The 26128-nt window shown below is 37.9% G+C and overlaps 1 protein-coding gene across 2 annotated transcripts in view; it reads right to left on the minus strand.

Annotated features, from left to right (window-relative positions):
• The window catches only part of kcnq1.1 (potassium voltage-gated channel, KQT-like subfamily, member 1.1), a 41586-nt gene extending 21376 nt beyond the window's left edge, over positions 1 to 20210 (minus strand). The window contains exons 1-13 of one of the 2 annotated variants that reach the window (XM_053617120.1): positions 19659 to 20210; positions 10359 to 10449; positions 4820 to 4946; positions 4597 to 4675; positions 4411 to 4507; positions 4152 to 4292; positions 3950 to 4060; positions 3776 to 3871; positions 3556 to 3672; positions 2224 to 2365; positions 2037 to 2063; positions 1691 to 1744; positions 1155 to 1284 (exon numbers count right to left, since the gene is read on the minus strand). In XM_053617120.1, the coding sequence (XP_053473095.1) occupies positions 1155 to 1284; positions 1691 to 1744; positions 2037 to 2063; positions 2224 to 2365; positions 3556 to 3672; positions 3776 to 3871; positions 3950 to 4060; positions 4152 to 4292; positions 4411 to 4507; positions 4597 to 4675; positions 4820 to 4946; positions 10359 to 10449; positions 19659 to 19945 (1499 nt within the window). In that variant the 5' untranslated portion in view covers positions 19946 to 20210. Of the gene's footprint in view, positions 1 to 1154; positions 1285 to 1690; positions 1745 to 1997; positions 2064 to 2223; positions 2366 to 3555; positions 3673 to 3775; positions 3872 to 3949; positions 4061 to 4151; positions 4293 to 4410; positions 4508 to 4596; positions 4676 to 4819; positions 4947 to 10358; positions 10450 to 19658 lie in introns of both variants that reach the window. The other variant, XM_053617122.1, reaches the window with a different exon arrangement.
• Between the last annotated feature and the right edge of the window lie 5918 nt (positions 20211 to 26128).

Consider the following 26128-nt stretch of genomic DNA (forward strand, 5'->3'; position numbering starts at 1 on the left):
GTTTTAGCTACATGTAGCTACTTGTGTTGAATTTTGTATTTTTATTCATAGATTGACAGAAGTCATCCCATGGTTAAAATGAACTAGCTAATAAAATGGGACTTTACAGCCTAGATAAATAGATATTTGCTTGCTAGCCACTAAGGCCAACTTCATTATTGACCTAGTTATTTAATCCAGAATACTGCAGTCATTTTCAGCACCAAAAAAAAAAAAGCTATTTCCATAAAAAAAGAAAAGGAAAAAGAAAAAAAACAAAAAAACAAAACAAAAAAAAACAGAAGCCAAGAGAGCCAGCAAGCAAAAACAGCAAAATAGTCCAATGTAGAATATTTAGCAGAGTTAAGCAGCGTACTGTGGAGTTTTTTTTTTTCTTTTTTCTTTTTCATGCTTATGATGTAAGGCATTTTGTTTTTGGCAAGACATTTTTGTGCCTGTTTGCTTGCTGTGTGTCTATTTTTCACCAATTTGTGTCTTTTTTCCACAGATTTTCTGCATCGTTAGCAAGTTAGTCAGCCAGCTCTTGCTAACAGTATGCCATATTGTTGTGTAACTACAAATGATGATTAACTGTTTGCAGACCTCGCTAGTAACTCAAATACTTTGAAGTGCTACTTTCTCTATCTAGATTTATAACTTGTATAATTAACAATACTTTCTTTTAAGTGACAGCTCAGACAACTTACTACACTGTCAGCTGTCAAATTGACCTGCCACTATTTTAATTTAATTTTTCTTTTTTACAATTAGCTTAATTTTTAATTAGCTCTGAAAAATAAGTTAATGTGCTCAATGAAGTTAGTTTTATTTATTTAAAAAATGTGTAATACTACAATAATGACTGCACATTTTTAATTACATACCTAGAGGCTTGAACACTTTGAATGCTTCAAACAGCATATTAGCACACTAAGTAGTAATTCAGTACACCAGTGATGTCATTAGTAATTGGATGCAGTATTCAATATTTCCTGAATGTGGAACTCTGTTTAGGTCTTCTGTACTATACTTAATACCAAACAAGGTGCCAAACACAATTCTTATCTAAGCAGCACTCAGGGATGCTGTCATGTTTGTTCTATAGAGATAGATTTTTTTCTCTCTCTGGGACATAGGCAATGTGGTGCTTGTCAGATGTGTGTGCTGATACTCACTCTGACACATGAGAGACAGGCAGGAGAAAGATATCCCTCTCTGCTTCCATTTCCACGTCATCTGCAAAACTGTTGCTTCTCTGCAGTGGGGGATGTGACTGCACCTCCAAAAACTCTGAGCTTTGCTTTACTATAAATGCACACACATTTACTCTCACTCACTGAGAGACTGGGGTTTTAATGGAGATATCATGGTCTGACATACAATGATGCAAAGGAACCAGGAAGCACTGTGTATAGGGCATAAATCCGATCTTCCTAATAAGGACTATGTTTTTTGGAAGAAAAAAAAAATTGCAAGATTGCAGAGAGCAGTGGGCAAAATGCAAGTAAACTGTTATAAAATCCCATTTCTGTTTATAAAAAATACTAAAAGGCCATACATCACAAAGGTTCACAGTTTTCAGTCCAAAACAATAGCACACAAAAGGAGGAAAGTGTCATGACTAAGTATTTCCTCCCTCTCCCTGTATGAACTGTTATTTCAGTGCTACTTAGGTTGGAGTAAACAGGCCTAATAGCTAAGATCAGATTACCTGGAGGAGGGGAGAACTGGAAGGAGGTTATAGAGGTCCAGGAGTGCTGTCGTTCTACAAAGGGGAGGGAGTAATACACATTATATCTCCTGCTTCTCCTAACCTCTTCACCATTTTAGTCTCCAGAATTTAACCCAGATGCCAATTTCAAGAACTTCAAATCATGCGGCCAAATCATGCTGCCAAGTGAACAAAAATTATTCCAATAAACAAAATGGGTGTGTTCAAGCAATGACAATGCGGCACACATAACAGAAAGTCCCACACACACCCTGACAGGATTTTGTGGTAGGAGTGTGGTACTAACAGCAAAGACATGCAGCAGCAGACACTAACAGCAGCTCACCAAATCTTCTTGGAGCAAATGCTTTTACTGTGAGCAGAGAACAGAGGGAAGAAAAGTGAGGCAGATCATCACGGTTATAACTGAATGATTTGAGTGGCAAGTATAGTGAAAATTAGGAAGACAGTAAAATCAAGAGATTGAGCTGATTAGTGTAAAGACTGACTGTCCATGAAACTATTGATACTACCGGATGCTTCAGTACTGTACACTGTATCCTGACTGTGGTCTCGGCCATCGTCAAACACTGAGTCAAAGGTGATTGTGGGGATTGTAGGAGAGCTTGGGCCATTGTCTTTCTCAGTGGATTTCATCTTTCTTCTCATTTTTACCTAATCAAGCAAAGCAAAATAGTAAATGCAGGCAGTAGTACACTATATATAGAAACTTGCATAAGAATTCACCCGCTCACACCTTTCCAAAATGTGGAGTGTTTCAATCACAGTGAATCATGGTGGTGGTTGCAACATGTTGAATGCCCCCCCACCACCATCCCCACAATTTTCTCCCTAATTTGGTCTTGTCAATTCCCAACCACCAGCCAGCGCTCCCATATCATATGACAGCTATCAACTGGAGAGGGTGAGGAGTAACATGTGCCTCATCCAATACGTGTTAAGTCAGCCAACCGCATCTTTTCAAACTGCTGGTCAGGCTGCATCACAGAGCAACGTGACATACTTGGAGGAAAGTGACATCCATAAATAACCACAATCAAGCCAATTTCAGTTCCATGTTGTAACATTACAAAATGTGGAAAGGTTCAGAGGGAGTGAATACTAATGCAAACCATTGTGAAGGTATGAAATCCATTCAGCAGCACCTATATAAACTGTAATGGGCTGAGTTCAAAATCTTTGTTAAATGTTAAAACAAGCATCACATGGGACACTCTTATAAGATCCATCCATCCATCCATCTTCTACCGCTTACTCCTTTTCAGGGTTACGGGGAACCTGGAGCTTATCCCAGGCAGCATCGGGCACAAGGCGGGGTACACCCTGGACAGGGTGCCAGCCCATCGCAGGGCAAAACTCTTATAAGATATTGTCTACTTTACAGTGCGTTGGAAAACAAGGTCCTGTTCTGCTTGCTAATTATGGATGGCCCAATGACCCAAGCCAGTTTTTTATTTGTAGAGACACAATTTTAAAATTAATTTTAAATACTTGATATTAGATTACTGTCAACTTAAACAATATTTATGAATATTAGATGGACACTAAAAAAAACTCCTGAGAGTAGGCATGTGGTAAAGAGATGAAGGGAAAAAATTACTGAGATTTCCGAAGACCAATCAAAGACACTTTCATTTTATTTTGTTCCTTTGAAGTCATAAGGTCCCGTACATCATCTTGATATATTTAAATATGATTTGAAACATGATTCATGAAATTGGCTCAACCAAATAAAATATATTTATTATCTGCTTTTATCATAAATTTTAAGCTGCTCATATTGACCCAAACAGAGGGAATGCGAGGGGTAAAGCAACAAGCAAAAAATATTCTTTCCTACGTACAAGTTTTTTAGCCTTAGGACTGAATGCTGTGTGACTTGAAAAGACATGCTTCCTTCGCACAAACATCTTATAGGTGGAAGAGTCAGGGTTTTCTATTGCAAAACATCTCCAGGATGTCTGAAATCAAGTGGAATAAAAGAAAGATAAACAATAAAATCCACACATGTTGAAGTAAATGAAAGCTTTAGACAAAGGCCTGTTGAACATCGCTCAATCTGACCTGTATAAGACAGGCAGCAGCAGGAATTTGCCTGTTGAAGTGCTTCTGTCTCTGTTTCTGTTGGACTTTCAGGGCAAAGCCTGAACCCAGAATGCCCTGCAAAACATGCTTGTCTATATTATGTTAATTTGGTGTAGGAATAAGAAATAGGTTGTTGTGGATTCTGTGACTTACAGCAGGCAGGGCAAAGAAGGACATGGCAAAGACGGCAAAACAGGACCCAATGGTTTTCCCTATCCATGTCTGTGGCACTTTATCCCCATACCCAATAGTGGTCACTGTCACCTAAAGCGTGAAAGGGAAAAAAAATGCATGAGCTGTGGATGGTTCTGGAAAAGATTTGGTTATATAGCTTTGGACTATGAAGGGAGCCTACCACTCCCCACCACAGAGCATCAGCATAGCTGGAAAATTCTGTGATTCCACTGCTGTCCACTGCATCTTTTTCTGCCAGGTACACAAAGTACGAGCAGAAGATCAGACCCAAGAATCCAATATAGAGAGTTGTGATCAGTTCCTGAGAAACATTCATTACAGAGAAATACATTACAAGCTGTGTATTTTTATAAATGTATTTAATAACTCATTATAAATGTGATAATATATGTAAAAGGTAATGAAAGAGATTCTTTTGCCTGGCGATGAATGAAAACCACTGATCCCAGCAGCCTCCAGGTTCCTCCCTGACGATCCACATGCAACATTCGTAGGATCTGCAAAAAGCGGATGCCTCTGGAACAAAATATGTATGATAACAACAAAGCATCAATACCATCCAAGAGCAAAAAAAAATGTTTGTAAACAATCTAGACCCTCATTACCTGACGGCAGAGGTAGCAAAGACCTGCCCATTAGAGCCTACTGAAAGAACAATGACCGAGGCCACCACCACAATTAAGTCTGTGGTAAAAATAGAGAAAAATTGTTGGGAAATGTAATCAGTGGCAGCAAAACAGTCATTTCCATTACATAATTATGCAGGCACTTGGAAAATGCCTGTGGGTTGAACATACTAGACAATGAACTCAGTGAATGTGCTCTCACCAATGATAGAGATGGGCTTTCTTGCAAAGCGGAGCCTCCCCAGAATACCCACATATTTACTGCGGCATCCTGCAGACCACAGCCTCACCACATACTCCACTCCGAAAAATACCACCAACACTATTTCCTAGTAAGAAGAGATGCATTCAAATTTCTAGCCTGCTTAGACAACAGCGGTTTTCATGATTTTGACAATGGGGATTGTTTGGATTATTCATTCAAACTGCACTGGAATTATGGTAAAGTGTGTTTACTTCTTTCAGTAACCACAGTCGCCTGCTGCAAATTAAGGTAGACAAGGAGGTTTCATTTTGTGGGGGAAAAAAGTTTGAGCTTAATGGTGGTGAGTTTAAGTTGCATGTAGCATTAAATTTTCTAGAGGAATAGAATGTTTAAATCCATTTTAAAGGTATTTTCAGGACAACGACCTATTCAAGACATCATAAAGATTTATTCTATAATCTTAAATAACTACGTTATTGAAAGAACATATAATTGAAATAACTATTTTACTACATGATCATGGAAGAATATTGTCCAAATCCATTACATGTGATTTATACACTCCAAATATCCAATAAGACAATCATTTGGCAGCAACACAATGCATAAAATCATGCAGATACAAGTCAGGAGTTTCACCTAATGTTCACATCAAATATCAGAATGGGGGAAAAGTGATCTCAGTGACTTAGACTGTGGCGTGGTTGTTGGTGTCACATGGGCTGGTATATTCATTTCAGAAACTGCTGACCTCCTGTGATTTTCATGCAAAATAGTCTGCATGGAATTACACAGAATCATGCAAAAACAACAACAAAAAAAGCATCCATTGAGCAGCAGTTCTGTGGCCAGAAATGCCTTGTTGATGCAAGAGGTCTGAGGAGAATGGCCAGACTGGTTTTAGCTGAAAGGAAGGCTATGGTAACTCAAATGTCTCCTCTTTAATATCATGGTGAACAGAAAAGCATCTTAGAAAGCACAACACATTGAACCTTGAGGCATATGGGCTACAACAGCAGAAGACCACACTGGGTTCCACTCCTGCCTGCCATGGACAGGAATCTAAGGCAACAGTGGGCACAGGCTCACCTAAATTGGACAGCTGAAGACTGGAAAAATGTCGGCTGGTCTGATTAATCTTTATTTCTGCTGAGACGTGCAGATGGCAAAGTCAGAATTTGGTGCCAACAGCATGAATCCATGGACCCAGCCTGCCTTGTGTTAACAGTTCAGGCTGGTGGTGGTGGTGCTGTAATGCTGTTTACTTGGCACATATCGGGCCCCTTAATACCAACCGAGCATCATTTGAATGCCACAGCCTATCTGAGTATTGTTGCAAAACATACTGAGTTTAATAGAGTCTTCTAATATAGAGGCAAAGTTGACAGGCGTCATGTGGCAATACATGAAGCCAGTTCATGGTCACGGCCAATAACAGCAGTCTCACTCTTTAACTAATGAATACAAAGGGAGGCACAGTGTCTGCCCAGTGAGGGAATCAGACAAGTATGAGTTATGAGGCTGGCCATGACGCCCTCTGTTCCACAAGCAGTCTGGAGAACTGGGAACAGACTGGACAAGCAGCCTGGGAAAGGGAACACAACTACAGTCACTGGGCGGCTTGTCCAAATTGCCCATTAGTATAGAGTAGAACAACAGGATCAGTCTGGCAGGAGGTGAGGGGTCAAACAGGGCTGATGGGTCAAAGGAGGTGATGTTGAGGTTGGCAGTGAAGCCATGAGGAAGGCTCTCTTTGCCGGACAGCAAACGGTTTTAACCTGAAGTGACTTCTCGTCTCTCAAGTTGACTCCTTTATAGTATTTAGATGAACATTTACTCATTCATGAACATTTACTCATGCATTCACTCAGTCATTACTCCTTCTTCCACTCTTTCACTCATGCCTCCACTACCTCCCACATACTGATCACCTCACTGACAGCTCAAGGACACTCATGGACAATCTCTTCACATATTTTTGTCATTTTTGAGCATGTTGCAATATTTCTAGGGGCACTATTACCACTTTACTGCCACGAAGGACTAAGCCCTGACTGCAATATAATGATATATTGATTACAGTTAGGATCTGCATTTTGCTTACATACTAACTGTACATACATACCCTCATACCCTACCTATTAATGTATTCTGCACATTTTGTGTGTGTGTGTGTGTGTGTATATATATATATATATATATATATATATATATATATATATGTATCTTGACACATTATATAATATAATAAGAGATTGATATTGCAAAGATATAAGGGTCCCTACAAAGGAAGAAAATTTATGGTGACTTTTTAAATATTTGTGATTTTTGGAGGGTGCCATTCAATTATTATTATTATTTTTTTTGCATTCCTGTTCATTTATGAACATTTTTACAGCTTTTTTTTTATATACCTATTATCTATTAAAAGAATCACCAAGGCAAAGTAGTAATTCTACACAATTTCCATTGTGAATCCTTATTTCTTACTCAATTAAAAGCAACATCCAAACAGAATATGAAACGATTTACTGAACTGCACTTACACTGCGGTGAGACGCCTGAGCTCACCCCATTTGTCCCAGTGACTTAGCCCACTGAGTTTCTAATTAAGTCTAGGCTAGTGACCACACTGACCAGCTGTCACCTAAAAGGTCCGGGTGGAGGGCCAATGGGCGCCATGGGGGCCATGAGAGCAGCTCACAGGGAGAAGAAGGAAACGAGGAACCAGATGCAAGGCCTCTTTCTTTGTTACCATGGCAGTAGCATTTCCCATCCAAAATGTAGCTGGAATGTAGTCGCCAAAGGTCAACGAAGTAAAGTGGATAGGCTGGTAAGGACTAGCTGACCTTATTAATATCCATCATGCAAGGTTACATTATGTATTCATGAACACATTTTTCACTATCAGCCTAGAATATCTGAGGTCATGTCCATTTGACTGATTGACATGACAACATTAGAAAAACAAATTATGGAGAAATGGATATTTTTAGAAAAAAAAAGTATAATAATAGAAATAATGTTTCAGGGATATACTGTGTATTAAAGATGCACTAAGTAAGATTTTTGATAGATATCATTAATATCATTATAGATGTTGCAAAAAACAGGCAGAACTGCATGAATGACCTGCTTGATCCTTTGCAAAATTTTGTAAAATTATTATTTTTTTTTACATTTCTTGAATTGAAATTAGTTGGATAGTGCAAATTGTCACTGAAAACGCATATCGATGCAAAGAGTCCCTCGTGTTTCCAGACTATACAAAGGAAACACAAATGCCAAATGAGGGGGAGGGTGAAGGCTCTTATCAGTGTGGTGAAAAATGACACGGAGATCATTCCTCACACCCTTTGCAACTCTTGAGTGTTACTGAGGAATATTCAAAACCTCTATGGGATAGGAAGCGTTTTCACCTCCTAATAGTTAATGCCCTTTAGTCATGTAAACAAGAAGTTCTTGTACCTTATTGCCGTTTTGTTCAGGGCAGATTATGGCAAAGGCTTCTAGATAATGTTTAGTTTTTCTTATTGACTTGAACAAAAAAACAAGGTCAACTGTAATACTCCCTTTGGCAAAATTAGGTCAAACATTACCACAGATAGAGATGGAGATGAGTGAAGCACAGTAGTGTAAGCTCATTATGTATTTATGGCTGTTTCAAGAATGGTATATTTTATCATTATATTGATGCTTTGAATGTTTTACAGTTTTATCGCTGAGTGTAAGTTTGCAGCAGGTACTCTTCTCTGTGTGGAGTTTGGCACCTCGTAGCTGAGGTTAAATCATCCGAAAACAGAGCATGATGAGCTCTTGTCACACCTCATTAGCATAAAGACTTGGCCTGATGACACCTATCTGATTTCTCTCTGGGATAGAAAGAGTTTACACATGTAAGTTCATGGCTTAGGGGCATGTGTAAAAAACCTCTACGTATTGGACTGCCCTGTGTGAGTTCCTACACTTCATGTCTTCCTGACAGATGAGCTTCCCTTTTGTGGTGTTATGTTGGTCACGTTGGCTGGACAGACCAACGACCCAGGTGGCACGTTATGCATTACAAATGTGCAGTAGCATTCCTATCATGAGAACAATGTTGTACTAAGCTGGATTCACAGTTCAGTTTATTTGCATTTGAGTCCCATCTATTGAGTCTTTCAGGAAGTGTTAAAAAGTGTTAAAGAGTTGTTGCCATGATCTGCTAATTAATATGAGATATTAGTTCACTTGCTGAGTTAGACCAGTTTTTACCAAATATAATATACAGTTTGCAAAGTGATTCTGATCATTGTGCAGGCAAATTCAATGCAGAAAAGCATCAAAGTACATGATTTCTGTCTTTGTTCAGCCCAACAGCTGTGAAGCGAATACACAGGCCTGTGCTCATTAAAACGGGGAGAGCTGGGGGTTGGGAGAAGAAAGGAGGGGTTCAGCATGGCAGGTTTACTTCCTGTGAGAAATATCCTCATCTATGTCATGATGTGCCTCCATTAGTAAGTAATAACAAATGTTAAATCAATAATGCTCAAAACCTGGAACACCTGTTACAGGGCCTCTTAAACAAGACCAGAGCCTGACCTAATCCCTGGCGCTCATTCCCTGCGTCAGAGCTGTGGTATTAACTTGTGATGCGCAGCGTCGCCTGTAAAGAATGCATCGCATAGCTTTAATCCTTTTTATACAGTGGATAGGCTGACCTCTGACCTCTAATGTGCCACACCACACAATAATATCAAACTTTAGCTTTCCCCTTTTCCCTACCAGCCTGGCCTAATTGATTCTCTCCATCTCTCCCTTTGTCTCTGTCTTTTGTCTTGTAATTATATTAAGTGTAGCTCAATATAAAAACAAAGGGAACGCTGTTCGAAGAAGGAAGCCGCTAGCTTGAACACATGGCACTGAGGCAGTACAATACAAGCAATCAAGTGTTGTATTGATTATCTTGGTTTCTGATATCTCCTCTCACAACGTAAAGCGCAATTAACAGCATGAACTTTAATTACCCAAACAGTCTTCAATTGATCAGATATAAATCTTGAAAAAGTTAATTAAGCTGGCCTAGTAATCAACTGAATCACATAAAATCACAGTTGGACCAAGTCAATATCTTGTGTTCTTACCAGGCAAATTTGTTTCTAAAATGCATTTAGACTGGCAAACACTTATTTTGATGAATATCTGAATCGATTATAGATAGGATGATTTGACATTATTGTCTTGGATGCAATTAAACAGTGGGGACTTTGTCATTTGTTATTCTTTCATTTACAGTAGTTATTTCTACAAGGCATCATGGACCTGTATTTCTGTTCCATAATTTTCACTCCATAAAGCCTAGTCATTTTATCAATTGTATTGCACTATCACCCCCTGCTGGAGAGAAATGATTCATTACAACCACAGGGATTTTAATTTAAAAAATGACATTGCTCCAAGTTTTATATAGCACATATACTGATTGTTTAGATGAAGCCTAGTGGTAGCAAAATATATATTTTTTAAATGGTATTAAAATAAAAAATTAAACACTCACCACCCAGAAAAGTGTTTCTTGGGCCAAAGCCTGATACTGATCAATAGTAGATAATACGCTGAGGATCAGGCAAGATAGTACAATCAAAAACCTGCAAAAGGAACAAGACATAAAACACTCATCTGTACACCAAGCACAACAATAAAATACATAAATAATTCCATAGTTTATTCAAATCAATTAAAATATAATAAATATATAATTCATATAATATAATAATTTATAATACATAAAAAATAAATAATAAAAGTAAAAAAAATTATAGAGCAGGTAAACTATTCTCCATTTTGGAAAACCTGAAGCACCCTCTGCTGGTAAGGTCTGTCTATCACACCAAGAATTCACTCATATTCAGTAACCACTTTATCCAGAGCCTATGCCGGGAACACACTCTGGATGGGACGCCAGTTCATCGTAGGACACCGTGCTGACACCTATTCACAGCTAATCTCAATTTAGCATAACCAATCCACCTACAGGCATGTATTGGGGAGGTGTGAGGAAACCAGAGAACCCAGAGGGAACCCATGTGAACATAGGGAGAACATGCACTGAAACTCCACACACACAGTAACTCAAGCTCAGGATCAGGATCGGGACCCTGAAGATGAGGTGAATACGCTACCTGCTCCACCACCATGCTGCCCTTCACACCCGTCAGAAAACTGTATTTCATCACATTGATGTTTTTACTAATATTTTAGTGTTTGACATGTCTTATTAATCTTGTCCACTAGGTGGCAACATTGTGTCTGCGTACGAATAGCAGTGAAAGCAGCTGGCCAGGAACTTGAAATTCACATCCTTGCAAAAATAAAAGCACAGTGGCTTGCAAAAATAAAAGCCGTTTACCTATAGATACTCATAATCTCATAGAAATAAGAAAACACCTCAACAGATTATATCTTTGAAAATGTCATTACAATTACTATAACTCAGGGAAAGAGGTTTTGTACACTCAATAGTTTGTTTAAGTGCTAGTTGGTAATGTCCTAGAAAATGTCCTAGAGCTAGTTGCTAGCAAGGTAGCTATTTATTTAGCCATGTCAAGTGTACGTACATATTTTGGCATGACATGTCACTAAGAAAGAGAACATCTCATTCTATTATTTCAACTTATTAGCTGATGGAAACGATGTTCCTTCACTGGGTTCTCAGGCTTTTGTGTCTTCATGATAGGGTGAGGAGCTTGACAGTAGAGTCGCTGATCTTCTGAATGAAGGTTTTAATGGTTATAATGGGAGTTGTATTGGTTTTAATGGAAATTGTAATGGTCCCTGTGGGTCTCTACTGGTAATTTTTTGCCTTCTATTGGTAGCATGTTATTTATAGTGGATACCATTAAGGACGGTTCTAATGGTTAGTTGATGGATTGTAATGGTATTTGTAGTCGAAACCATTAGAATTTCTATGATAGTTTCTACTGTTTTTTCAGCAGGGTGGATAGAGAAGTCTGGACAGACCATCTCATCTTGTTTCCACTGTGACTTCCACCAGGAAAAAAAGGAAGGAAAATGAATGAATGAATGAATGAATGAATGGCACACAGCTGAACCTGACACAGAGCACAGCAACGCACATAGCTAAATTTGCACTTTATTTTATCATAATTTAAATCCTCAAATTTGCTGCATGTAGCCATTCCTCAGTACTAAAACTGCACACATTTGCAGACCGTTGGAGCGGATGTTTGAAGGCAAACATAAGTTTTAGATATTGAAATTTGTTCGGGTAGCAGAAAGTATCAGCATTAGTTTAGTTTGGCAACCAGTCAGTTACTTAAGTGGATAACACACACCTTGCTTAGTCCACATAATTACATCATGAAGCACACAAAAATAACAACTAACAAGGAATCTTATCTGAATGGAGCCAATGTGTTCTAACATATTAGGATTTCTTAATTCTATTAAGCAAACAGCAATTGGGACAGATAATTTTTCCCTTTATTTTCTATAGTTTCAATATTTCTTCAGTCACACTCAGTAGTTTAAATAAAACTTATTCACAATTCTGTTTAAGTTCATTTAAAACCGTTTAATATACTTGAAGACTCAGTAACTCTAGTAATGTGTCATACTCATTTGCTAATGAGTCGTTCTGTTCAGTGGAGTCATTTCACAAACATAAATGAACTTTTGTCATTTACACACCACAACAAGCATAATCTTGATAAGCTTAAACTTGTCGTCGTTTCCGTGTGCTGTTGAGGTTCCACAAACAAAGGTAACATGCAGTCAATAGAATTTTAGTTTAAATCTATCTTATCTTCAATCTTATTTTAAATCTTATTCATAATTAATTAATTGAGTCCTAACACCTACATTTAGTCTGTTTTTAAACGAGCTTTTCTTTAGTAATGGAGTCTTGCGGGGTGAGTGTGTATAGAGGCTATGACGGTGGAGTGCATCGCCTATTGTTTTCTCTGTGGCGATGGCACCTGCTGCCTGCAAGTGTTTCTGGAGCTCTTTCCGATTGGTCCTTGGCTCTTGGGCTACTCTTCTGGCTATTCTTTTGACTCCCTGGTCAGAAATCTTGCAAGGAACTCCTGTGTGTGGCCGGTTGATGACAGAGTGATGTTGCTTCCACTTGTGGATAATGGCCCTAATGGTGTTTACTGGAGGATTCAGTTTTGAAATACGTCTGTATCTGATTCCATCAATATGTTTCACAACAATAAGGTTGCAAAGGTCTAAGGAGAGCTCTTTGCTTTTACCCATCATCAGATGTTTCTTGTGTGACACCTTGGTAAGGAAAAGTCTTTTTTATAGACTATTAATTTACTAACCCAGCTGATATTAATTTGCACAGATAGGAGGTATACTTTCTAACTACTTATGGATATCAGCTGATTTCTTCCCTTACTTGCCTTGAAGAACTGCTTTTTCTTAGCGTGTTCAATAGTTTTTTCCCTCTGCCATTCCACTTTATTACACATAACTTTATTTATGAACTTTAATGTTGTGAATCCTTTATATTTGCGGATTTCTTGAGTTAATATTGATATCTGGTGAAAATTTCATGTAAATAGCCTCATTGGAAATATATTAACTGAAAAAAATATTGACACATTCAATATAATCATAACCACTGTAATCATATACATGTACATGAAAAGTTGCTGACAGCTGAGCAATGTCAAGGACAGTCATCTGGTCCAGGTGTCAGACTCCTTGCTAACAGACTCCTTGCTAACAAGAGCTCAGATATAAAAGCGTTGAGATCAAATACATAGTAAGTATATATATATATATATATATATATATATATATATATATATATATATATATATATATATATATATATATAAGGGTTAGGGTTAGGGTTATATATATATATATATATATATATATATATATATATATATATATATATATATATATATATATAAATAGTAATAAGTGTATGTATATATATGCAAATAAGATGCATAGCTTCTGGCAGCTTTCCTGAGGAATCTTAGCCCATTCCTCATGAGCAATGGCGTCCAGTTCAGTAATATTCTTGGGTTTGCCTGCTGCAACTGCCTTATACAAATTCCACCAGAGATTTTCTATGGGGTTCAAGTCAAGTGACTGTGATGGCCCTGTAGAATCTTCCAAGCCTTATTATAATTTGAGGTATTAATGATAATGAGTATATTTGACACATATACATTACAGCACAGTGAAATTGTTTTCTTCGCATACCCCAGCATGTTAGGAAGTTGGGGTCAGAGCACAGGGTCAGCCATGATACAGCGCCCCTGGAGAAGAGAGGGGTAAGGCTCAAGTGGCAGCTTGGCAGTGCTGGGGCTTGAACCCCCGACCTTCTGATCAGTAACTTAGAGCCTTAACCGCCAAGCCATTCTTGGGATCATTGTCCTGTTGGAAGGACCAATGACGTCCAAGTTTCAGCTTCCTCACAGACAGCATGACGTTTTCTCCTAGGATTTCCTAATACTTCAATGAATCCATCTTGCCTTCTACACGCTGCAGGTTTCCAGTGTCAGAGGAAGCAGCCCCAGAGCATCACCAAGTCACCACCATAAGTTCCATAACTTTGGTTTAATTGCTCCACAGAACAGAATCCCAAAATTTCTGAAGCTTATTTATGATTTTGAGCCGACTTTTCTTATGCTTTTGGGTCAGCAGCGGTGTACGTCTTGGAGTTCTGGCATGGAAACCTTCTGCATTTAGTACATGCCTTACTATGCTCACTGAAACCTCAGTGCCTATTGCCACCAAGTCTTGCTGCAGGTCTTTTGCAGTCACTCGAGGGGTTTTCACAACTTGCCTTCTCAGATATCTGGTTGCAGCCATTGATAGCTTTCTTTTCTGCCCTGTCCAGGTATTTTATGTATTTTCTGCCCCTAGCCAGTTCAGGTATATCATGTTTTCCAGCTCAAGCACACCTGGTGCAACTAATGACGCCCTTGATGAGTTGCATCATGTGTGCTTGAGACAACATCTGTTTTGCATATTTGTGCTGTTGTGAGGGATTCTATTCAGAGGGTTGAATAATTTTGAAACTGGTGAAGTCATTATAATTGCATTTTCAGTTGAATTTTGGGAAACCACTTGAAGCATTCATTGTGTTGAATTATTTCAATCGCTTTTGTTTGATTTGTTCATTGCAAACAGCTGAAAGTCTGTAAATTTTGACAATAAACCTGATTTGCAATGGGGGTTGAAAAATTTTGATTGCAACTGTACAAAAAGTAACCTTTGCTGAGAAACAAATAATCCCTAGAGGGAACAGAACACTATAACTCTAACATTACAGAATGTCCTAATTACTTAAATGTTCTAATGAGCATCTGAGATGCTACTACTTATAATAATTAGACCTTAATATGTTTGATCTCTTGCTGTGTATGTGTGTGTGTGTGTGTGTGTGTGTGTGTGTGTGTGTGTGTGTGTGTGTGTGTTTAAATTGTCAGTGACCAATTTTGCAGCTTATCTACTAAGTGTAAAGTCCAGGTGAGCTTGAAAACACGGGGTTGGAGGTTAAACACATCACTGGGTTGCTCTCCTACAAGGTCAACTGCATTACTGAATGGTTGGACCAACAAAAAACCCTGCTTCAAGTCCTCCATACTCAAGATAAAACTGTTTTCTTAATTGAGAGATAAGCAAGTTTTACCTTGAGCAGCTATGCCATTATTCAGACAGAGCCACAGTTTTCTCTATGCTAATACTCTGAAAAACCTAGGTATATTTACAAAGAGGCCAGGCAGATATTTTAGAATGTATTAGATAAACAGTATCAGACATTTAATGGACCTGGAGAACATCTAAATGTATAACAAGGTTAGAAAACACTGCATTGAAGCTATTACATAATTATTTTTCATAAATGTGGACTGATTCAATTTGATTCACATGGATCTATGAATTGATGTTAACTATAACATAACCGTGAGTTAATTGTTCTAGACAGTGAAACTGCAATTAGAAAGAAGCTCTATAATGACCATTTTTGTCTCACAGTTTTTGTTTTCATTCAACATCAGAGAGGTGTTTTGTACAGCATGTCAGCCAACATGTAAACGCCTCATTCATGCATTTAAAAAACATTACCAACCAGCAAAACACAACCAAAGAGCCGACAGCATGCAGCACAGCTGCTGTTATGACAAAGGAAGGCCAGCTGTTAGCTGTCAGCGCTGCCACACAGGGAGGGGCCAGAGACGTAAGGAAACACAGTCTATTAGGAAATGGCTGCCTGCCAGAAGTTTCATCTTCATCAGTCATCAGTCCTCGTCATAATCATTTTTACCAAGTGCATGAGTTTTTATTGCCTTCAGAAGGGCTTTTCAACACAAGACCAACCTGCAGTTACAAAAACAGCCCGCAAATATGACCGTTTTATATGAATAATACATTTGTGCTTCAGTGAAACCAGCAGAGCTCAGCAAACACTGCTCATGCTAATTAGTTCTAAAAACAAAGCTAAAGCAGGCTGAGTGACCAACAAGGTCTTTATATAAATGTGATGTCACAGCACAATATATCACTTATTAATCTTCATTGTGAAACTGGCAGTAGATTGTGATGTGCCAAAGAGTCCTCATTAAATGACAAGTGCTAAGCCTGTTGTGTGCTGTAAGCAATCTGCATCCTCATGGGGGGAAAGAGAATCTTTCATTAGCACCAAATCGAATGGACATTATTCTTTCTTTCTGTCAATGTTCACATGGGTTTCATCTGGCTTCTCTGGTTTCCAAAAGCATGCTGGTAGGGTGGGCTGGTTATGATAAAGTGTGAATGAGTGTACTGTATGTACTACAGGTGTATCTAAAAAAAATAGAATATCATGGAAAAGTTCATTTTTTTCCATATGTTAATTCAAAAAGTGGAACGTTCATATATTCTAGATTCATTACACATAAAGTGAAATACTTCAAGTCTTTTTATGTTTAAATCTTGATCATTACAGCTCACAGCTCGTGGAAATTAAAAATCCAGTATCTCAAAATATTAGAATAAAGACTGTCTGGCAGTAGAGGGATTTGAATTCACAATCTTAACCACTGACTTATCACCTACACAGAACTACAAATAAAGAAGTTGCTTTTATCTGCCCAGTGTTATGGACTCCTTCCATACATCTAATGTTGTTCTATTAATAAATTGCATAACTGATATTTAATGCCTCTCATGCATAATGTGCATTAGGCTATTGGTTGAGGTGTTTTATTTAATGGACATGTTGTAATTGTGCTATCTTATTCAGCTTGTCCATTTCCTATCTTGCCTTCTGCCTTTCAGAATGAGCCTCATATGACAACAGCAGACATTCCACTCTGTCTTCTATCACTCAGTCTTATACAGATGATCATAAACAATGTGCTATAAACTTAATCCACATGTACACAACAGCATGTGCACATTCAAGCATACACTAGTATGCAGAAACACACATAAAGACATGCAAGTAAACACAGACTGTCATGCTGTAATGATAAGTGCAGTTCATCCCTCTACACAAGTAACTTTGCTGTGGTTGGAGCAAAGGTACTGTAAGTAAGCGCACATTTCAGCTCATCTTGCTCGCCTGCCTCCTATTCATACTCCCTCATACAAGAGAAAAGGTTACAATTTAGCCATCAGTCTAGAACTTTTCATGTGACAGCTAATTGAATGAACAATATTAAGAACAGGTTTATTAGGAACAGTGTTTTCCCGTGCTGATAGTCTCTAATACTTCTTACAGGTGCATGGATTGGTTTAATGACAAATAGTTTCTTTCCTTGCACTTTATTTCCCTGCTTCCTGTTTTCTCCTCCAAATCCAAGCCCAGTTTTTGCTTTTTCAGGAACAAAAATGACCAGATCTTTGCAGGCTTTGGGAGGATGTCAAATTGACAGTTCTGGATAGACTCTAGGCTGAATTTCAACTGGACATAGCATGCCCCTATATAGGGTATAGAAGTCAGTACTACTTACTACACATGATATTTTGAAAAGTTTCTTTCTTGAATGACTTGAAATATTTCAAATATATATCATTTGTGAGCTCAGAGAGATAATACCTCAGTCTGTCTGTCTATCTTTCCATAATCAACAGAGATGAAACATACACTTTAAAAGCAATCTTGTAAAAGCCCATGTGCTCACTGGACTTGTTATCTATACAGTTTAGCACACAGAAGGCACACTAACACTCCCAGACTCCCCCCCACCATCACTATCCAGCAGCACTAGGTCACGAGGTCAGCAGGCCCCTGGGCTCCAGAGAGCGACCACGATGCTGCCAAGTTTAGCAGCCCATTATCACCTCCTCTCCTGCTAGGAACAGAGAACATGACAGGCAGCTGGTGCCTTCATTCTGCACATTCCTCTCACACTGTCTTCAGATGATCCTGAAAACAAGACTTTTCACACCATGAGTGCAATCTCCACTCTTAGGAATCTCACCTGATAGTCAACACTAACGTCATGGATCAAATGCTGGAGTGTTGTGCTTAATGTTGGTTTATTAATTCCCTCCCACTCTTTATGACCTTGATTTCTGTGCCAATCATGTGGACAAAGACAGTTCAGCTGCTAAGCAAGATGTTCTGTAAGTTCAGTTAAAAATACACATTGTGACTAAATTTGTGTTCTGCACTTCAGTGTACTCTCCTCTTAAACAATACCCTTACCCCTTCAGTGTGAAATCATGATGATGTATTATTATAACTATAAGTTGTTACATCATAATACCCCCTTTATGGTGTCTTTCTGATAGATTATCATTAATGTAAGTTATTACATCATAATACCATCAGAATAGCATAAGATATTTAAAATATCGCATCACAGTACCCCTTTCTGCTGTTATACTGGCTTTTCTCAGCAGTTCCTGAACACACACCAAATGTAGCAGTAATAGAACATTTAACAATTATCACAGTTCTAGAACACTCGCCAAGTATAGCAATTCTAGATCAACCAACTGTCACAGTTCTTGGCCAACAACCAAATGTTGCAGTCCTAGAACGCTCAACAAACTGCTGCAGTATTAAGACATAAGCAATTTTTACAGTTATAAAACACTCATCAAATGTAGCAGTTCTAGAACACTCATCACATGTAGCAGTTCTACAACACTAACCAATCTGTCAGATCTACAACACTCACCAACTGTTGCACTTCTATACACTCATCAAATGTAGCAGTTCTAGAACACTCGCGAACTATTTGCAGTTCTAGAACACTTACCAAATGTAGCAGTTCTAGAACACTTGCCAACTGTTGCTGCTACGTGGTGAGTGTTCTAGAACTTACCAAATGTAGCAGTTCTAGAACACTCACCAACTATTGCAGTTCTAAAACGCTCCCCAAACTTAGCAGTTGTAGAACACTCACCAACTGTCACAGTTTTAAGACGTCATCAATTTTTACAGTTCTAGAACACACATCAAATTTTGCAGTTCTAGAAGGCTGATCAATGGTAACAGTTTTATTAAGGCTCACTAACTAAGCAAAAGATTTAGACAAATCACAAAAAGATTGAATACAACCAGTAATGTCACACTGGGTAAACTTCTATAGCTACCAATTACTAGGAGACTTTGTTTTGATGCCAGATGATGTTCATTTTATTTTAATTTTTATTTTATTTATTTATTTATTTTTTTACTTGCCTTTATTCAACAGATTACTTTTCATGAGCATGCTGTGTTACTCTCTTGGCTTCAGAGTTATGTCTGTTCCTCAGTAAATAATAAATAAATAAATAAATAAATAAATAAACTATATATTATAACATAGAATATTGTAACATATTGTAATATATGCTTTACCATAATTTCTTTCTCACCGCTAGTACTCACACTGTAAAGTGATACACAAAGCATTTCCACCCCGACGGTCTTTCCAAAAAGTTGTACACCTGTCCTTGAAGGTAAGCGCGGGTGAGGACGGGTCGCGTGGCGCTGTACACGGACATCCGGTGGCCGTAGCTGTACAGGTGAGAGACTCGGCGCTGAGGCAACGCCTGTGGTGCGTTCCCGTCCTGCTGCGCGCTCTGCTCCCGGGTGGCACGCGCGCCCGGATCCTCCGCCATCTCCAACGCAGGAACAGAAGAATCTCCAACGTGCCAGGATTTGGACACGTTCATGTTGTCTAGCGACGAAAAGAGACTTGCATGAGAGGAACAGAGAACGCAGAGCAACTTTCACTTGACTGCAGTGTTTCTTCAATCGGGTGCCAGTGATGGAACTGAAGTTAGAAGATTAAGCGCCTTCCTTTCTATTAATACACACACATTATCCAGACTCGCACATGTATTCTCCGCTCTGTTAGTATTTTAAGAACGCACGCGATTACATGATATTAACGGATTCTGGAGAGCATAACGTAGACCCCATGCCTGTCAAATCGAGCTACTGCTGTTAAATCTCAAACCGCTTCCTATTGGAGGTGTCGTGCATCTACGCAGGACCCAGTAGCCATACCCTGTGTAGCGCGCTTATAACGAAATTCATTTGGAATTCAGCCTCATTCATTTCCGATGAGTGACACACAATTATCCGGCAGGTAATTAAAAACGACCTGTTCCTGTCCGTGTATTGAAACTATTAGTTGTATTATTCAGTTAAACGCACATGTTGCTTATATTACTGAGCTCTGTTATCTAAATATTGTTACACATGTCATGAGTATTTGCAAAACTCAAAGTTCATATTTGCAAAAGACAATTGCAGGTCATGCTTCACAAAGTCTGGTGTTTTTTGAGCCCATAAACACATATCATATATGGCCCATTTATGTGCTTGTAAAAATGTGTCAGTATTATGTTAAAGTCAGTGACCGCTCATTAAATACTCATAGTCCACTTTTCTACAAACACTTGTACACCTGCACATGTGGCAGCAGTGCACTGCATTAGATCCTGCAGATACAGGTCAAGAGCTTCATTAATGTTCACACCAAACATCAGCTTGAGGAACAAATTTTTGTCAGTGACTTTGAGCATGTCATGGTTTGAATAATACACACACATTTCTATACTTTATACAGAATGGTGTGAAAACCATAAAAAGCAAAAAACAAAACAAAAAGAAAAACGTTCTGTGAGCAGAAATACCTTATTGATGAGAGAAGTCAGAGGAGAAGGGCCAGACTGGCTTCAGGTAACAGGAAAACCTATGGAAACCAATCTTTACAGCTGTGGTGGGCAGAAAAGCATCTCAAACCTTGAGGCAGCAACAAGAGCAGAAGACCTCATTACTTTCCAAACCTGTCAACCAAAAACAGGAATCTGAGACTATAGTGGGCACAGACTGGATTAAAATAAAAGTATGGCTAAATCTAAGCTCAAAAATGAGCGGCTAGACTTTATGCTTGATGACTGTATGTTGCCAAATCTCAACTGTCTATTACAGGATTACTTGTTCTACTTGGCCACACCACAATCTATGGTCATGAGCTGCTGCTGCTTACGGCTAATATTGCAATACAACACAATTCACAATGTTAAATGATCTGTTCCAGTCTTACAGACATTAGGAGAGCCAAAACATTTTTCTAAAATGTAATACAAGATGCTTCATGTAGTCCTATGTACTGTGCTGCTGCATTATGTATTGCACAATGTTCCTGAAGAAACAACATTTTCTTTCAGTGTATACAGTTATACAGAAGATTGACTTGACTTGAGTGTATGAAAAACATGTATTGACTAGCCTATACAGTTTAACCCATTGTTAGTGTTGAACAAGAAGCATTTTCTGTTGATGGTTTTAAGGAAAATATTCCCTGCCACATTTCCATTGACTTAACATTGCACATTCTAAATGTCTTTCCCTGTGCCATGGGTGAAAGTGTAAAACCTCTTGTCCATGACCTTGAATTCATGCTGGATCATCCTTGAGAATTAAGGGGAGCATTGATTCGCTGAGCAGTGGGTTTTTATTGAAGTCATGTCACACCAAAGTGGTGACAGATCCTGTTGACAAGCAGATATTGAGATAGAGAGATGTATACGGAGATCATCAGTGCCGAGGCTGCTCAGGAAATCTAACCTACATAGTACTGCAAGCTTATTATACTAGTGAAGGTCAAATAGAATTAAAGGTTCCCTGGTGTAATCAAATCCCAGATTTTTTTTTCTTTTATATGAAAGAAAGATGTGCTGGATCTGAAACAGCTTTGCAATCGACTTATTTGTACGTAAGATTTGTACCACAAGACAGATACAGATACAGTACCACGTAAGTTAGCAAAACAGTGACATTCAGTGCATGCACACATGTACACATGTCCAAGTATAAAACTGTGTTTGAGAGGGTGTGTATGTGTGTATGTGTGTGTGTGTGTGTGTGTGTGTGTGTGTGTGTGGCAGGGGGCACATACATCTTGTGTAAAAGAAAAATGGATGGAGATCTCAGGATTCATTAGAGTTCCATTCAGCTGGCAGAGAATGCAGTATATATGAGGTGACTAAATATCCAGCAGCACGGTTGAATTTCTGACTGAATTTTGGAACACAATTGTATATTTATTTGAATACATGCAAGGCTTATTGCATATATTAAACCACCGTCTCATTTAACTAAAGTCAGGATAGCTCGATTTCACTCTTGCAGACTAAGTAGACTGTAATATGGTATAGCTGAGGGAACAAACACTACTGGCTCATTGCAATGTTACATGATGTATCTCTTGGCTAAACCATGCTCACTATTCATCTTAGATTGGCTGCTATGTTTTACATTGTACAGCAGAGTGCAGTATTACAGTGTTTAGCCTTGACTTCTATTCTCTATCACTTACATTTACTGAATTATTACTGAAAAGTGGATCTTTAATATATTATGATACCCTACTTTGATATTAGAGTGCTTTTATTATTATAGTAGCTATTAGTGGTTTTCATGACATAGTATTCATTAACAATACATGATGACTTTAAAAGAAAATACTGTTAGAGTTAAATATTTATATTGTTACAGAGAATCCACCACTACATGTTGTATAATATATTCTGAAGGTCTAAAGGAGTTCAGGTGTGCTAGAATATTCTATTTTATACTACTTGAAATGGTCCTGTTATAATTCTATAAATATACAACCAGATCCGTAACTGTAAAGATGTCCTTTTTCACATCGTAGACTCATGGCATCACTGTTACAAGTGGCTAATTAATTTGCAGGAAATTGTTTTTATGATCTGAGTATTTCACTTATATTGCCCAGACACAGATATTTAGTCTTGTCAGCATTTTGCTTTGTTCAGGTATTTTAAGCACTTCCCAAAATTATTTACCATAAAAATCAACGAGCAGGGATTCTATAGCTGTACAAAAGGGTAGCAATTCCCAAGAGCTAATGGGATGTCAACAGAGCTTGGAGTCTTTAATTACACCCATCTGCCACCACTCTGTTACTTGAGAGCATCTAGTATCTCAACAAGGCTCGTAACTGAGGTAAAATAGGATATTAAATGAAAGTACAAGAATATTTATATGAAATATTATATCTAGGCTCAGTGAAAGGGAGAAAGTTCACTTACGTGGCTTGTTTGGTGATGGCAGCTTGTATGATCTCATAGAAATTCACCAAATTGAGTTCATGTAGGGTCTAACACTCTGCCAAGGTATGAAAATGTGAAAATGAATATATATATATATATATATATATATATATATATATATATATATATATATATATATATATATATAATTTGAAGGTACTTTCAAGAATAAGGTGACAGCTGTGTCTCTGGCTGATCAAAGCCCAGCTTCTCATCTTCTCACTTAATCAAGCCACCAGGCATTTCTTGAAGCCGTATATATATTAAGGCAAATAGGAAAAAAAAAGTGTCAGTAAGTGTTAAATAAAAGTGTGTTTTAAATTTAAAAGATGGGTGTAGTATAAAACATTTCAAACTTACTTAATTTAATTTAACAATATGTTAAATGTTTGAAAGAAAATGTAATATTTTACAGACACCAGCATTAAAAAAATGATCCTTTCTAAACCAGTTTGCAGAGTAACCAGGACTAAATAATACTTTATCTATCAATACCTTGATTGATTGATGATTGTTGAGATTTACAGTGACACTAACCTGAATGGTTTAGCTAGTTGCTACCACTGCACAAGCACTGCTTTAGTTAGCTATTCAGTTAATGAGTACATGCAATTGTATAATACAAACTTTTTAGTTAGTTTAACTGAAGCTAACAAATGTCACATTATATCATATATAACATAATATAACAATATTTTAATATGAATAAGGAGCAGTTTGCAGTTTTTGTAGCCCTCTGGTGCCTATAAGCTCAAGTGCAGGTGAAAATCCTGACAAGCCTTCCCTTTCTCTGACAACACCCCCTCTGGTGAAACTATATATTCATTGTCAGTTCTGCTATGTTCCAGGTTGGGGTGGATATAATTTCAGGGCCAGAAAAGAAAGAAAAAAATTCTGACCATTCATTGCATGACATTGCTGTTGTTGTTTTTGTTGTTGTTGTTACTTAGCTTGTATAGAAAATAAAATGTACTACAGCGCAAAAAGCAGTCTGATATCTGCTTTAAAAAAAATAAATACCAAACACAATCATATTGATAAATGAAGGTACTGTAGCTAAAGAGATTTACATCTGAGTTATACCAGAAGATTTTATCTACTGCTTATCAAATTGATACTGAGGGAGGTATAATTACAAGCAGCCAGGTTGAACCTTATAAAGCCAAATCTGCATGTGTCTAAGCCCTGGTTTAAAAAAAAAAAAGGCACTTTCAATATGCATCATTATTTTTAGATTCTACATTTGTAGCACTGTTGAATTAGACCCTCTTGAACTGTAAATGTGGATTGCATGATGATAGAGTTTTGCCAACAGAAAATATTCACCCAGACTGAACCTTATAATACTAAAGTCATACTGGAGTCCACTATTAGACAATATCATGCTTCATGCTGAACATTTATATTGGAGGGGTATTGGTAAAATCATAGACAATTAGAAACAATCTCTGTTGAGGAAAGTGTGTGTGCTAAGCTGTTTCTTTTTTCATTACATTGTGGTAGGGTCCAAAATCAAATCCACAGCCAAGTTATTTTTCAGTAGCTTAATCAATGAGACCAGTTAAGTACTATGGACTAACTGTGATGACCTGAGGGCAGAACAGCTGCCTGTAGATTGGCCTTGTTGGAAACAAAGCTGTCTAGACCTGTGGCAGAGAAACGGCATGGCTCTGAAGTACTATAAAGCTATAACCCGTCTCTGATGCTTTACCTGTGTGGGTCTCTTTGTTCTTTGTGTGTTTCTAAGCCCTTGCTTGGTTCCTGGTCAGAGTTACCAAAAGACTTCACGACAGCACCTTGCACATACACCAAGAATATGGCAGGAACTATTTTTAATTAGGATATTCGTTGCTAGACAATTTTTCCAGAATCTGGAACACATGAGGATGAGGTATAGAAACAGTGACAAAACTGAGCTAAATAGAATATATTGCAGCACAAAAACTGTTATATAACTCCACTGTTAATACAACATAGTCACCTCACATTTAACTGAACAATCATACAAAAATTAATCAGAAATGAAGATGTTATCTCCAGTAACGTCTTTATGTGCACCAAGCTCATAGCTGAAATGTTAGCCAAAGACTTTCTTACTTTTATGTCGAGGGCACAAACATGATATGTTTCACCAAATACATTATCATGAGAGGATAAAGACTTTGGCATAAAGTCATCCCTCTAAGGGATTCAAGTAATCACTTATTTTCCATAGCACTCACATCTGTTGTCCCTTAACATGATAAACAGGGAAAGGTCAACACCCGGAAAGGCCGCTACAGGCTACCAAAATATGAGAATTAATCAGTAATGCTACAGTCACAAGGGGATAACAGTAATTACTACTTAACTGGGGAAAACAACAACACTGACCTTGGAGCAGTAATTCTAAGTTGGAATTTTGGTAGCACTTTTACTGACCATTCCTGAAAACTAGGCTTCTAGCAACATGAGCATGCTATGCTATTTCCAAGGATATGATATTTTCTATTAAAGATTAGGAGCAGATATGCTACTGTGAACACAGCTAAAACCAACAGCAGAAACTAGATAAGATTGCAACTATCTAGTAAACAAAATGGCAATGTCATTTCAAAAAAAGTCAGGAGATTTCCAACTAAGTTCAAATAGTGGAAAATGTCACATTCCTCTATATTCTTCCACATGATATGAATGCGTCATTAGAGACAACATGATTATACTGAGGATGTCAGAATCATTTGTTTGGTACATTGCTAAGAAGCAAGAAAAAAAAACTGTTTAGCA

This window comes from Ictalurus furcatus, chromosome 27 (assembly GCF_023375685.1).
Source record: "Ictalurus furcatus strain D&B chromosome 27, Billie_1.0, whole genome shotgun sequence".
Taxonomy (NCBI): domain Eukaryota; kingdom Metazoa; phylum Chordata; class Actinopteri; order Siluriformes; family Ictaluridae; genus Ictalurus; species Ictalurus furcatus.